This window comes from Engystomops pustulosus, chromosome 9 (assembly GCF_040894005.1).
Source record: "Engystomops pustulosus chromosome 9, aEngPut4.maternal, whole genome shotgun sequence".
Taxonomy (NCBI): domain Eukaryota; kingdom Metazoa; phylum Chordata; class Amphibia; order Anura; family Leptodactylidae; genus Engystomops; species Engystomops pustulosus.
In genome coordinates this window covers 78,952,714-78,966,498 of record NC_092419.1, presented here as the reverse complement: position 1 = coordinate 78,966,498, position 13,785 = coordinate 78,952,714, and the positions used below count along the sequence as shown (strand labels likewise).

At 46.6% G+C, this 13,785-nt stretch overlaps 1 protein-coding gene across 2 annotated transcripts; it reads right to left on the bottom strand.

Moving 5' to 3' along the window:
- Nucleotides 1-5,382: 5,382 nt before the first annotated feature.
- On the bottom strand, nucleotides 5,383-10,108 carry LOC140076897 (protein kinase C-like 1B). Of its 2 annotated transcripts, XR_011849673.1 has the most exons (3): nucleotides 9,313-10,108; nucleotides 6,147-7,587; nucleotides 5,383-5,719 (listed from the first exon to the last, which is right to left on the bottom strand). XR_011849673.1 is itself a non-coding variant. In XM_072123682.1 (2 exons), exons 1-2 carry the CDS (start codon nucleotides 10,094-10,096, stop codon nucleotides 6,314-6,316), a joined length of 2,058 nt encoding a protein of 685 aa, XP_071979783.1. In that variant the 5' UTR covers nucleotides 10,097-10,108; the 3' UTR covers nucleotides 5,754-6,313. The 2 variants fall into 2 exon arrangements, 1 of the variants encoding a protein (XP_071979783.1); XM_072123682.1 differs by lacking the exon at nucleotides 5,383-5,719 and having other exon boundaries at nucleotides 5,754-7,587.
- Nucleotides 10,109-13,785: the final 3,677 nt, after the last annotated feature.

Genomic DNA, 13,785 nt, shown 5'->3' with positions numbered 1-13,785 from the left:
TTCAGAAGGTCTATGGATGCTAGGCAATCATGCTAGATGCTACCGTTAGGCAGTCCATTTGCGTTGGGTGAAGGAACCAGAGGCTACCTTTAGAAGGTCTATGGACGCCAGGCAAACATGCGAGATGCTACCTGTTGGCAGTCCATTTGCGGTGGGTGAATGAGCCAAAGGCTACCTTCAGAAGGTCTATGGACACTAGGCAATCATGCTAGATGCTACCTGTTGGCAGTCCATTTGCGGTGGGTGAAGGAAGCAGAGGCTATTCTATTCCGATTCCTATTTTTTGCAGCTCCGGGGCGTGTGTGTAAAGCGGAGGCCACCATAACAGAGCGCAGCAGTGGAAACAGTGTCTGAAGGATTTAACCATGTTTCCGCCAGGCCCAGGAAAGACAGTTTCCGAGAAATAAAGAGGTCATGATTATCAGTGACTTTGTTGCATATGGAACGTGCATTCCATAATGCTCTACAGAGAGAGGGTGGAGGAGGTGGTGGAGAGCGGGTCAGGTGGATAGTTTGTAGATTAGAGTAGTCAGAAGAGATGTTGATATCGAGAATTCATTAGTAGGTGGGGAAATATTGGGATAATGGTGGAGATATAAGAATATGGGGGAAGATGATAGTAATTGCTATAAACAGCATTATTTGTGGCCAAGATTAGTGATATGTTACTTACATATAGTATGATGTGTTGAAATCCGGTTAAATCCTGGTTTAATTCTGCTCACTGCGGGAAATGCAAGATGCTACACTACCTGTTTGCAGTCCATTTGCGGTGGGTAAAGGTGCCAGAGGCTACCTTCAGAACGTCTCTGCAATTCTCCTCTATGTTGGATATACCCAGATGCTGTATTCATGGAGTTAGGCTGGAGAATTCTTGTTTCTCACATGACACTATCCAGCCAACCCCACATTTAACTTCTTTATTTAAAGAGGATGTAAATGTAATATACCTTGCTCCTATACAATACATTTGTTTTACATGATACCTTTATAATGAACCCCTCAGATGCTGAAAAACAGCTATCTCTCCTAGCCTAAGCTCTATGGACACATATTGCAGTAAATGATCTATATAATGAAAGACAGAAATCATCAATTGTATTTAAAATCATCAAATGAATCTTTTATTTTATGATGGATCTATCTCCTGCCGATGTTGGTGTTGTGCAGGGACAACCATCATTAATTCTTTGGGACAATTTGGAGAGAAGCCAATTAACCTTTCAGTATATTTTTGGGATGTGGGAGGAAACCGGAGTGCCCGGAGGAAACCCACGCAAACACAGGGAGAATATACTAACTCCATGCAGCGCTGTCCATGAGCTATCTGGACCCAGATGCTGCAAGGCCACAGTGCTAACCACTGAGCCTCTGTGTTGCCCAAGGAAGGATTAGAAGACGTCTTGGTGGAAAAAAACACAGGTCTTTATGACTTCTTCATGTGCTACCTTCTTGACTGGGTCTATGCTCTCGCTAATGCTAGAGCCTGATGGTCACTGATGGAGGTTTTCATGGACGCTAGGCAAACATGCAAGATGATTCCTGATGGCATTCCATTTGCGGTGGGTGAAGGAGCCTGAGGCTACCTTCAGAAGGTCTATGGACGCTAGGCAAACATGCAAGACGCTACCTGTGGGCAGTCCATTTGCGGTGGATGAAGGAGCCAGAGGCTACCTTCAGAGGGTCTATGGACGCTAGGCAAACATGCAAGATGCTACCTGTTGGCAGTCCATTTGCGGTGGGTGAAGGAGCCAGAGGCTACCTTCAGAAGGTCTATGGACGCTAGGCAAACATGCTAGATGCTACCTTTAGGCAGTCCAATTTCGGTGGGTGAACGAGCCAGAGGCTACCTTCAGAAGGTCTATGGATGCCAGGAAAACATTCGAGATGCTACCTGTTGGCAGTCCATTTGCGGTGGGTGAAGGAGCCAGAGGCTACCTTCAGAAGGTCTATGGACGCTAGGCAAACATGCTAGATGCTACCGTTAGGCAGTCCATTTGCAGTGGGTGAAGGAGCCAGAGGCTACCTTCAGAAGGTCTATGGACGCTAGGCAAACATGCTAGATGCTACCTTTAGGCAGTCCATTTGCGGTGGGTGAAGGAGCCAGAGGCTACCTTCAGAAGGTCTATGGACACTAGGCAAACATGCTAGATGCTACCTTTAGGCAGTCCATTTGCGGTGGATGAAGGAGCCAGAGGCTACCTTCAGAAGGTCTATGGACGCCAGGAAAACATTTGAGATGCTACCTGTTGGCAGTCCATTTGCGGTGGGTGAAGGAGCCAGAGGCTACCTTCAGAAGGTCTATGGACGCTAGGCAAACATGCTAGATGCTACCGTTAGGCAGTCCATTTGCGGTGGCTGAAGGAGCCAGAGGCTACCTTCAGAAGGTCTATGGACGCTAGGCAAACATGCTAGATGCTACCTTTAGGCAGTCCATTTGCGGTGGGTGAAGGAGCCAGAGGCTACCTTCAGAAGGTCTATGGACGCTAGGCAAACATGCTAGATGCTACCTTTAGGCAGTCCATTTGCGGTGGGTGAAGGAGCCAGAGGCTACCTTCAGAAGGTCTATGGACGCTAGGCAAACATGCTAGATTCTACCTTTAGGCAGTCCATTTGCGGTGGGTGAAGGAGCCAGAGGCTACCTTCAGAAGGTCTATGGACACCAGGCAAACATGCGAGATGCTACCTGTTGGCAGTCCATTTGCGGTGGGTGAAGGAGCCAGAGGCTACCTTCAGAAGGTCTATGGATGCTAGGCAAACATGCTAGATGCTACCTCTTGGCAGTCCATTTGCGAGGGGTGAAGGAGCCAGAGGCTACCTTCAGAAGGTCTATGGACACTAGGCAAACATGCTAGATGCTACCTTTAGGCAGTCCATTTGCGGTGGATGAAGGAGCCAGAGGCTACCTTCAGAAGGTCTATGGACGCCAGGAAAACATTTGAGATGCTACCTGTTGGCAGTCCATTTGCGGTGGGTGAAGGAGCCAGAGGCTACCTTCAGAAGGTCTATGGACGCTAGGCAAACATGCTAGATGCTACCGTTAGGCAGTCCATTTGCGGTGGGTGAAGGAGCCAGAGGCTACCTTCAGAAGGTCTATGGACGCTAGGCAAACATGCTAGATGCTACCTTTAGGCAGTCCATTTGCGGTGGGTGAAGGAGCCAGAGGCTACCTTCAGAAGGTCTATGGACGCTAGGCAAACATGCTAGATGCTACCTTTAGGCAGTCCATTTGCGGTGGGTGAAGGAGCCAGAGGCTACCTTCAGAAGGTCTATGGACACCAGGCAAACATGCGAGATGCTACCTGTTGGCAGTCCATTTGCGGTGGGTGAAGGAGCCAGAGGCTACCTTCAGAAGGTCTATGGATGCTAGGCAAACATGCTAGATGCTACCTCTTGGCAGTCCATTTGCGAGGGGTGAAGGAGCCAGAGGCTACCTTCAGAAGGTCTATGGACACTAGGCAAACATGCTAGATGCTACCTTTAGGCAGTCCATTTGCGGTGGATGAAGGAGCCAGAGGCTACCTTCAGAAGGTCTATGGACGCCAGGAAAACATTTGAGATGCTACCTGTTGGCAGTCCATTTGCGGTGGGTGAAGGAGCCAGAGGCTACCTTTAGAAGGTCTATGGACGCTAGGCAAACATGCTAGATGCTACCGTTAGGCAGTCCATTTGCGGTGGGTGAAGGAGCCAGAGGCTACCTTCAGAAGGTCTATGGACGCTAGGCAAACATGCTAGATGCTACCTTTAGGCAGTCCATTTGCGGTGGGTGAAGGAGCCAGAGGCTACCTTCAGAAGGTCTATGGACGCTAGGCAAACATGCTAGATGCTACCTTTAGGCAGTCCATTTGCGGTGGGTGAAGGAGCCAGAGGCTACCTTCAGAAGGTCTATGGACGCTAGGCAAACATGCTAGATTCTACCTTTAGGCAGTCCATTTGCGGTGGGTGAAGGAGCCAGAGGCTACCTTCAGAAGGTCTATGGACACCAGGCAAACATGCGAGATGCTACCTGTTGGCAGTCCATTTGCGGTGGGTGAAGGAGCCAGAGGCTACCTTCAGAAGGTCTATGGATGCTAGGCAAACATGCTAGATGCTACCTCTTGGCAGTCCATTTGCGAGGGGTGAAGGAGCCAGAGGCTACCTTCAGAAGGTCTATGGACGCCAGGCAAACATGCTAGATGCTACCTGTTGGCAGTCCATTTGCGGTGGGTGAAGGAGCCACAGGCTACCTTCAGACGGTCTATGGACACTAGGCAAACATGCTAGATGCTACCTGTTGGCAGTCCATTTGCGGTGAGTGAAGGAGCCAGAGGCTACCTTCAGAAGGTCTATGGACGCCAGGAAAACATTCTAGATGCTACCGCTAGGCAGTCCATTTGTGGTGGGTGAAGGAGCCAGAGGCTACCTTCAGAAGGTCTATGGACGCTAGGCAAACATGCTAGATGCTACCGTTAGGCAGTCCATTTGCGGTGGGTGAAGAAGCCAGAGGCTACCTTCAGAAGGTCTATTGACGCTAGGCAAACATGCTAGATGCTACCTTTCGGCAGTCCATTTGCGGTGGGTGAAGGAGCCAGAGGCTACCTTCAGAACGTCTATGGACGCTAGGCAACCATGCTAGATGCTACCTTTAGGCAGTCCATTTGCGGTGAGTGAAGGAGCCAGAGGCTACCTTCAGAAGGTCTATGGACGCCAGGAAAACATTCTAGATGCTACCGCTAGGCAGTCCATTTGTGGTGGGTGAAGGAGCCAGAGGCTACCTTCAGAAGGTCTATGGACGCTAGGCAAACATGCTAGATGCTACCGTTAGGCAGTCCATTTGCGGTGGGTGAAGGAGCCAGAGGCTACCTTCAGAAGGTCTATGGACGCTAGGCAAACATGCTAGATGCTACCTTTCGGCAGTCCATTTGCGGTGGGTGAAGGAGCCAGAGGCTACCTTCAGAACGTCTATGGACGCTAGGCAACCATTCTAGATGCTACCTTTAGGCAGTCCATTTGCGGTGGGTGAAGGAGCCAGAGGCTACCTTCAGAAGGTCTATGGACGCTAGGCAAACATGCTAGATGCTACCTTTAGGCAGTCCATTTGCGGTGGCTGAAGGAACCAGAGGCTACCTTCAGAAGGTCAATGGACGCCCGGCAAATATGGTAGATGCTACCTGTTGGCAGTCCATTTGCGGTTGGTGAAGGAGCCAGAGGCTACCCTCAAAAGGTCTATGGATGCTAGGCAAACATGCTAGATGCTACCTTTAGGCAGTCCATTTGTGGTGGGTGAAGGAGCCAGAGGCTACCTTCAGAAGGTCTATGGACGCTAGGCAAACATGCTAGATGCTACCTTTAGGCAGTCCATTTGCGGTGGCTGAAGGAACCAGAGGCTACCTTCAGAAGGTCTATGGACGCCAGGCAAACATGCTAGATGCTACCTGTTGGCAGTCCATATGCGGTTGGTGAAGGAGCCAGAGGCTACCCTCAAAAGGTCTATGGACGCTAGGCAAACATGCTAGATGCTACCTCTTAGTAGTCCATTTGCAGTGGGTGAAGGAGCCAGAGGCTATCTTCAGAAGGTCTATGGACGCTAGGCAAACATGCTAGATGCTACCTTTAGGCAGTCCATTTGCTTTGGGTGAAGGAGCAAGTCGCTACCTTTAGGTCAATTCCAGGGGATGAAGGCGCAAGACGCTACCTGCAGGTCAAGTTCAGTAAATGTCTCACATTATGGAGCAGTGATCTACAGAAACAACAGAAAATGTATGTAAGTGATTATTACTAAACATGGAGCTCGGGATACAAATATACATGACACAACATCTACTACCATACAAATCCGGAGACCTTAATTGATTTACTGAAGTCTCTGCTCATTCTAGATTTGGGATTTCCGTAGAGGATCCTAAATCACTAGTTAATTCTATGCACATTTATATAGCAATGGCTATGGACACCTATCATTTCCATATTTTACATCTTACATGCAAGAGACTCATCTATAATTGATTGTGGTTACCCTCTGCCTGTCGGTGTGTTAAGATAAGATGGCAGCAGATACTTCTAATGATTAATACACATTAATACTGAAGAAAAATCATTCATTATATACACATCATTGCCCTGCGCACTACAATGAGAAGAGTAATGGATGTCGTCCTACTACTTACCTGCTCCATTGCAGTAGTGTTGCCTCCACTGATTATACTATACTGGTGGTCAAGCTGCAAGCTACATGGGCGTCTTCATGGGGTCATGGAGGAACTAGGAGATTGGGATGAAGAATTAGGCTGGGAGCAATGGGCCATCCACCACCATTGTCCTTGGACTGTTCTTACTATTGGGATGACCATCTGTTAAAGAGTGTGGCCACCCAGTTCCTGGTGATGACAGGGTGATACTGTGTTGACCATTCTGGACATACAAAGCTGAACTGGTTGAACATTTTTTGGTACTTAGATTTTATGTAGTGTGGTGGTTCAGCATAGTCCATAGTATCTTCCACATTGAGGTCAATGGCTTCTGACCTCAGGATCTCTGGTGGTGCCATCTTCCTAGCTTCCACATCTTCCCAGTTTATATCAGAGAAGAATTGATGTTCCCTGATGTCTCCTTTGACTCCAAGGCGATGGAACTGGTCTTTGCACAACAGTCCTTGTAAAATGCTGACTGTGTCAGGAGGAAGAGACTCTGGGAAGTGTGGTTCATGATAGAGGACAGATTGCTCACAATCTCTTGGTCCTTCTCCAGGGAATGGTAACGTTGCTGTCACCAGCCCATAAAGGGTAACACCAATGGCAAAATAATCCACGGCTCTCCCATGTGGTAAGCCACGGATTATTTCTGGGGCTGCATATCCTGGCGTCCCCCTACAGTCATCTGTAATCCTCTTAGAAACACCTTTCACAGCTAGGCCAAAATCAGTGATTTTGATATGGCCTTCCGTGGTCAGGAGCAGATTTTCTGGCTTTAGATCTCGATGAAGAATCCCTTTGCTGTGGAGGAATTCTGTGCCACAGACCACTTCTGCTATGATGAATCTTACAGTCACTGTATCAAGAGGACAGATTTTTAGGATAAGATCATGCAGGTCCCCTCTAGTGGCCACTTCCATCACATAATAGACAAAGTTAAGAGTGTGGAAGGCGGCCAGCCCATGGATGAGAAATGGGCTGGCATGGGAGAGTTGAAGGATGTGGCGCTCTCCAAAGCTGTAGCCAGCTTGAGTGTAAACCCTTTTATCGAGGACCTTGATGGCGACACGCTCTCTGCGGATCCTATCTGTCGCTAGGTAGACTTGAGCAAAACCTCCTTGACCCAGTGAGCGGTGGAACGTGAAGGACTCCAGTGATAGGGGCACGGTGGCAGCGAATGCTTGGGCAGAGGTGCCGGCTGCTACCACAGAGGTTTCAGCTGTGGTATCCTGGTATCCGCTGCTCGAAGATGACTGTGCAGACCTGCGTAGCTCCTCTCTGGTAGTAGGGTCAATAGAGCTGGGGTCACGGCAGACATCCTGCGCAGATCTACAAGTATCCATCTTCTTTCTGCTAGATTTTATGGTGTGCTGTTTCCCTTCATCATCCTTCTGGTCTTCTGTATGTGACATACTGGCTGTAAAAAAGCATATATATATATATATATCATGTTAGTGGAATGAGACATGGCATATTATCGCGGTAAATAAAACCACATTTACTGGGTGATAATACAATTTAGCAAAAAGATTTGTGTCCAATACATGTCACTATGCATAAATGTATATTTACTGTCAACTAATCGCTGCTTCTTTTAATCAGTGCAGTGTAAACATGGTCTAAACCAATGATGGCAAACCTTTTGGAGACTGAGTGCCCAAACTACAACCAAAATCCACTTATTTACCGTGGATTGCCAACATGGCATTTTAATCAGTAACTTACTGCTTCCTGTACTTCCACATCTTTCAATAGTATCGGCCGCCTGAGGCCACCAATACAGTTGAAAGATGGAGGGCAAATTCAATCTCTCGTTGTAGCTTCTCTGCAGTTCTGTTAACACCTTCTCACTTTTTCCGCAGTTCCAAATAGCCAATGAAGTGTGGCTTAAGTTGCCTCGGAATGCAGGAAGATTTGGTCTTATTTGGTGAACTCTGTCCTGGGAAGATTGTCTGAGTGTTCGCAGCCAACAGATTAACCCCTTCCCGCCGCAGCCCTTTTTCGTTTTTGCGTTTTCAACGCATTTCTGCCGTATTCTTGTGGGCTTGGATTTTACGGATTTCACTGTACGCCCCAAATGACATGTCTACTTTATTCTTTGGGTCGGTACGATTACGGGGATAACAAATTTATATAGGTTTTATAATGTTTTCATACATTTAAACAAATTAAAACCTCCTGTACAAAATTTTTTTGGGGGATTTTGCCATCTTCTGGCACTAATAACTTTTTTATACTTTGGTGTATGGAGCTGTGGGTGGTGCCGTTTTTTTGTGGATTTTGATGACGTTTACAATGTTATAATTTTTAGGACTTTACGACCTTTTGATCACTTTTTAAGGAATTTAAATTTTTTTTTAAAATGGCAAAAAATTGCCATTTTCGACTTTGGGCGCGATTTTCCGCTACGGGGTTAAACGCGGTTAAAAACGTTATCATATTTTGATATATAGGGCATTTTTGGACGCAGCGATACCTAATGGGGCAGATTTTCTTACCCGGTCCATTCGCGATCCACCGGCGCATTCTCTGCTCTGGATTCGGGTCCGGCCGGGATTTATTAAGGCAGTTCCTCCGACGTCCACCAGGTGGCGCTACTGCGCTGAAGTTTCCTGGAACGCACTGGAAGACACCGAGCCGGGCTGAGTGAAGGTAAGTGCAAGCTCCGCAACACAATTTTTTTTTAAATGCGGCGATTTTTCCGAATCCGTCGGGTTTTCGTTCGGCCACGGACCCCGATTTCCGTCGTGTGCATGTCGGTGCCGATGCGCCACAATCCGACCGCGTGCGCCAGAAACCCGTGGCAATTAAGGGGAAATCGCCGCAAATCGGAAATATTCGGGTAACATGTCGGGAAAATGCGAATCGGGCCCTTAGTAAATGACCCCCAATGTGTTTATGATTTTTACTGTTTATTTATATTTATATCAGTTCTATGCGCCCATGCGCCCACGCGCCGCCATCGCAGGAAAACACCTGCAATCGGCTATGGAGAGGGCTCGGCACCGGGACCCAGCATGTGACGTACTAATACGTCACATGTCGGTAAGGGGTTAAATATCCATATAAACTACATACATCGATTGTGCTATGTGCAATTAACACTTCTTTTACATAGAAATGATCCTTAGTAATTTCCTACCTTTGCTGTCGGCCATACTGTCCTCCATGTTGATATGACTGGGTCCAGGGATCTCATTAGAAGGTTCCTCATTGACGATATAGGTTCCTCTGTGTTTGAGACCAGCAATCCACCTCCGTGGTCTCCGGAGCAGGGCTAAAAAGCGGTTTCTTGGTCTACCCATAGCTTTCTCCAGCTTCTTTGACGCCTGTGGTTGCACTTCTGCCTCTATTTCTTCATCCTCTGAGATTTTATTCTCCAGTTGTTCACCATTTTTGCTGTCCTCATCCTGTTTGCTATAGTATTGGATGTGCACTTCATCCAGGCTGTGGAGCTGCTCCTGAATCTGTTTATATTCTTTCAGGATGACTTGCTCCACCATGTTGCCTGTCTGATGATCCATGTTGTTTCTGAATACCTGGCTGACCCTTAGTAATTTTCTACCTTTGCTGTCGGCCATACTGTCCTCCATGTTGATATGACTGGGTCCAGGGATCTCATTAGAAGGTTCCTCATTGACGATATAGGTTCCTCTGTGTCTGAGACCAGCAATCCACCTCCGTGGTCTCCGGAGCAGGGCTAAAAAGCGGTTTCTTGGTCTACCCATAGCTTTCTCCAGCTTCTTTGATGCCTGTGGTTGCACTTCTGCCTCTATTTCTTCATCCTCTGAGATTTTATTCTCCAGTTGTTCACCATTTTTGCTGTCCTCATCCTGTTTGCTGTAGTATTGGATGTACACTTCATCCAGGCTGTGGAGCTGCTCCTGAATCTGGTTATATTCTTTCAGGATTACCTGCTCCACCATGTTGCCTGTCTGATGATCCATGTTGTCTCTGCCCACCTGGCTGCGCGTGCTGCCTTTTATACCTTGGCCAGGGGGCGGGACTGCACTATCTTGCTCCGGATTGGTCAATTTTCAATGGGCGTGGCTATTTTCCTGCCTCCTGATTGGACAGTCAGCTGGAATTGATCTGGCATTATGATGTCATCAGCCATTGTGGGAGATTCTCTGTCATTGTGACATCATCATTCATGTCTTTTACAGTATGGTTACTGCATTTGGATTTATGTATGTGTGTACATACTGTATACACTATGTATCTGTTACATGGTATATTAATATTGTGTATGTCCTGGTTTGGTTCCTTGCACATCACATACATCACCTTCAGAAGAATACATTGAGAGAATTATCCCCAAATTATCTTCCCCCTTTGGCTGTAATTTATCTCACTATGTAGCCACTGATTAAAGCTATAATGAGAAGGGGGGTAACACACCGAAACTTCACCAGTTTTGGAATAAACTCTGCACTTTTATCTGTTTGGATCTGGAGTTCAGCTAGTCAGTAGGCACGTGGGAATTTTATACTGTATATTACAAATGCCATTATCTTTATCAAATATCCAGCAAGCCTAATATGGCGCTCATACTAAACACCACATTCTTTCACTGATGATAGATACTGATGTGTATATGAAGGACAACACCCTAAAGACTAATCTGTATGTAAAACCCACAGATTGCAACATACTATTAAAATATGACAGTCACCATCCACGTAATATGGTGCGTTCTTTACCATTCAGCCAGATGCTGAGGGTCAAACAAATAGTGGATGATAAAGAGGAACAGGAAAAGGGGTTAACAGAGATGGGTAAAAAATGTATCAAAAGGGGTTACCCTAAATCACTAATTACCAAACACATGGAGAAAGTACAGACCTTGGATAGATCTTCATTACTGTCCAACAGGATTACCAATAAGACAACCACCCGCATACCAATGATTTCTACTTATGGCTTCCATAGCCAAAAAATTGCAGCAATTATACGTAAAAAATTGGTGAATCCTAAGTACCTATTACAAACAGATTCAACACTTTCAATCTCCGCCCCTTTTCTCTTACAGAAGAGGACGTAACCTGAGAGATTTATTGGTTAAAACCAATGTAGCAGGTCCCACTAGGGAAAGATTGACCCGTACAGGCAGTGTCCCGTGCATGTCTTGTGACAATTGTTCTCTGATGACAAAGGGAGACACCTTTGTCCATCCAACTACTGGTGTTTCTTTTAAAATTAATTTCTGTTTAACCTGCAGGAGAGACTATGTTATTTATGTGCTCCAGTGTCCATGCAAGCTCTTATACGTGGGTGAGACCACAACTGAATGCAGATTACGTTTAAATAATCATAAATCTAGCATACGTACTAAAAAACTTCATTTACCAGTACCATTCCATTTCTCCGAGGCCGGACATAAGGTAGAGGACCTCAGATTTATGATTATATATAGGATCCCCCCACAGAAAAGAGGTGGGAATAGGGAATTGATGCTGTAACGAAGAGAGGTCCAATGGATACATAAATTAAGGTCTCTACATCCCAATGGTCTCAATAGAGACCTTCCTCTGAATGTATTTCTGTAATTATTAAGATGCCTAACCCTAGTAATATCGCCTTTGATCACTACACACGACCTCCGTTTAGTGACACATTTGTCCTATTATCAATTTGTTTGACTGATGATCTTTGCAACAAACATACAGATTACAACGTATTGAATAGCACTTTATTCCCAGTAACTCTCCTTCTTTATTCTTTACACCCTAGTGCCTCCTCGGGACCGGGAAATGGACAATTCTTGGGACTTTCCTCGATACGGTGAACTCCGGAGCACTGAACTACGCTGGAGGTGTGGCCGCATGAGGAGGAATAATGATTCCGGATGGGACCAGACACGGACCTCTTGGCCTATTGGCAACGAAAGGTCTTGTCAGATGATAATTAGAGATGAGCGAGCACTAAAATGCTCGGGTACTCGTTATTCGAGACGAACTTTTCCCGATGCTCGAATAACGAGCCCCATTGAAGTCAATAGGGGACTCGAGCATTTTTCAAGGGGACCAAGGATCTGCACAGGGAAGCTTGGCCAAGCACCTGGGAACCTCAGAAAAGGATGGAAACACCACGGAAATGGACAGGAAACAGCAGGGGCAGCATGCATGGATGCCTCTGAGGCTGCTTAATCGCACCATTATGCCAAAACTATGGGCAACAGCATGGCAATGACAGAGTGACCGAATGAGGCTAGATAGCATCTAAAACATCCAATAATTGACCCTGACACTATAGGGGACGGCATGCAGAGGCAGCGGCAGCAGTGGCAGGCTAGAGAGTGTGTTGGCAACATACCCCAAATGGACTCAGGCTTAAAACCAATGGGTGGCAGAGAGGAACCAAAGGAGGTGAGCAAGAAGCGCTCAAATAATATCGGTAAATGATAAAAGTTTGCCAGTATATTTTGTGGATTACACAGCAGGGTGGCGACAAAGTTAAGTTTGATGAGGAAGCCATGAAAACAACCCAAAATTCTGCCTGACACAGCTCGTTTGATAAGGGGACCATGTATGGAGGCAGTGAACTAGTAGTAGATTAAAGGTGCTGCAGTTAAAACTATGTTAGTTGGATCTTGGGATGGAGCTGGCGCTCCGCTGCCAGGCGAGCTTTCGCCAATCCAAGCCCCTGTCTCTCGGCTACTCCCCAAACAGCACTTCTAAGAACCTTTTGTATAAGATCAAGTGTAGTAGCGTTCTTATAAGTTTAGGATATGGTGGGTGAGGGGAATGTAAACAGATGCGCAAGAAGCGCTGAAATAATATTGGTAAATGATAAAAGTTTGCCAGTGTATTTTGTGGATTACACAGCAGGGTGGCGACAAAGTTAACAAGTTTGATGTGGAAGCCATGAAAACAACCCAAAATTCTGCCTGACACAGCTCGTTTGATAAGGGGACCATGTATGGAGGCAGCTATATGGACTACTTTTGGAGGCAGCTATGGCGATGACGTGTGGAGGTAGCAATGGAGACAACGTGTGAAGGCAGCTAAAAAGACGACGTGTGGAGGCTGCTATGGAGACAATGTAATTTGGATAGTGCCTGTATGTGGCAGTCCAAAAAAGTTTTCAAACCAGAGGAGCAGGTAGCTGGTCCTCCAGAAAAATTACATAGATTGAGTGCCTGTATGTGGCAGTCCAAAAAAGTTTTCAAACCAGAGGAGCAGGTAGCTGGTCCTCCAAAAAGATTACATAGATTGAGTGCCTGTATGTGGCACTCCCAAAAATTGTTTAAAACAGAGGACAGGGTAGTTGGCCCTCCAGAAAAATTAAATACATAGAGTACTATAGCCAGAGCCAGTTGGCCCTGGCGAAAAAATTGCCAGTTTCCTCTGCTTTAGTGTACAAAGAGGAGGAGAAGGAGGACAATGAGGAGGAGGAGTGCATACATTATTCAGGTTCAGCTTCTTTCACCTGGTGGAGAATGGAAATGCGGAGAAATCCAGGCTTTATTCATCTTGATAAGCGTCAGCCTGTCAGCGCTGTCAGTCGACAGGCGTGTACGCTTATCGGTGATGATGCCACCAGCTGCACTGAAAACCCGCTCAGACAACACGCTAGCGGCAGGGCAGGCAAGAACCTCCAAGGCGTACAGCGC

What these genes read in the sequence shown, in the direction of transcription:
- LOC140076897 (XM_072123682.1), bottom strand. Translation starts at nt 10,096, where the DNA reads ATGGTGGAGCAGGTAATCCTGAAAGAATATAACCAGATTCAGGAGCAG. An exon ending in CAGTATGGCCGACAGCAAAG is followed by an intron (nt 7,588 to 9,312) that starts GTAGGAAATTAC and finishes GCTTTTTTACAG; the next exon opens with CCAGTATGTCACATACAGAA.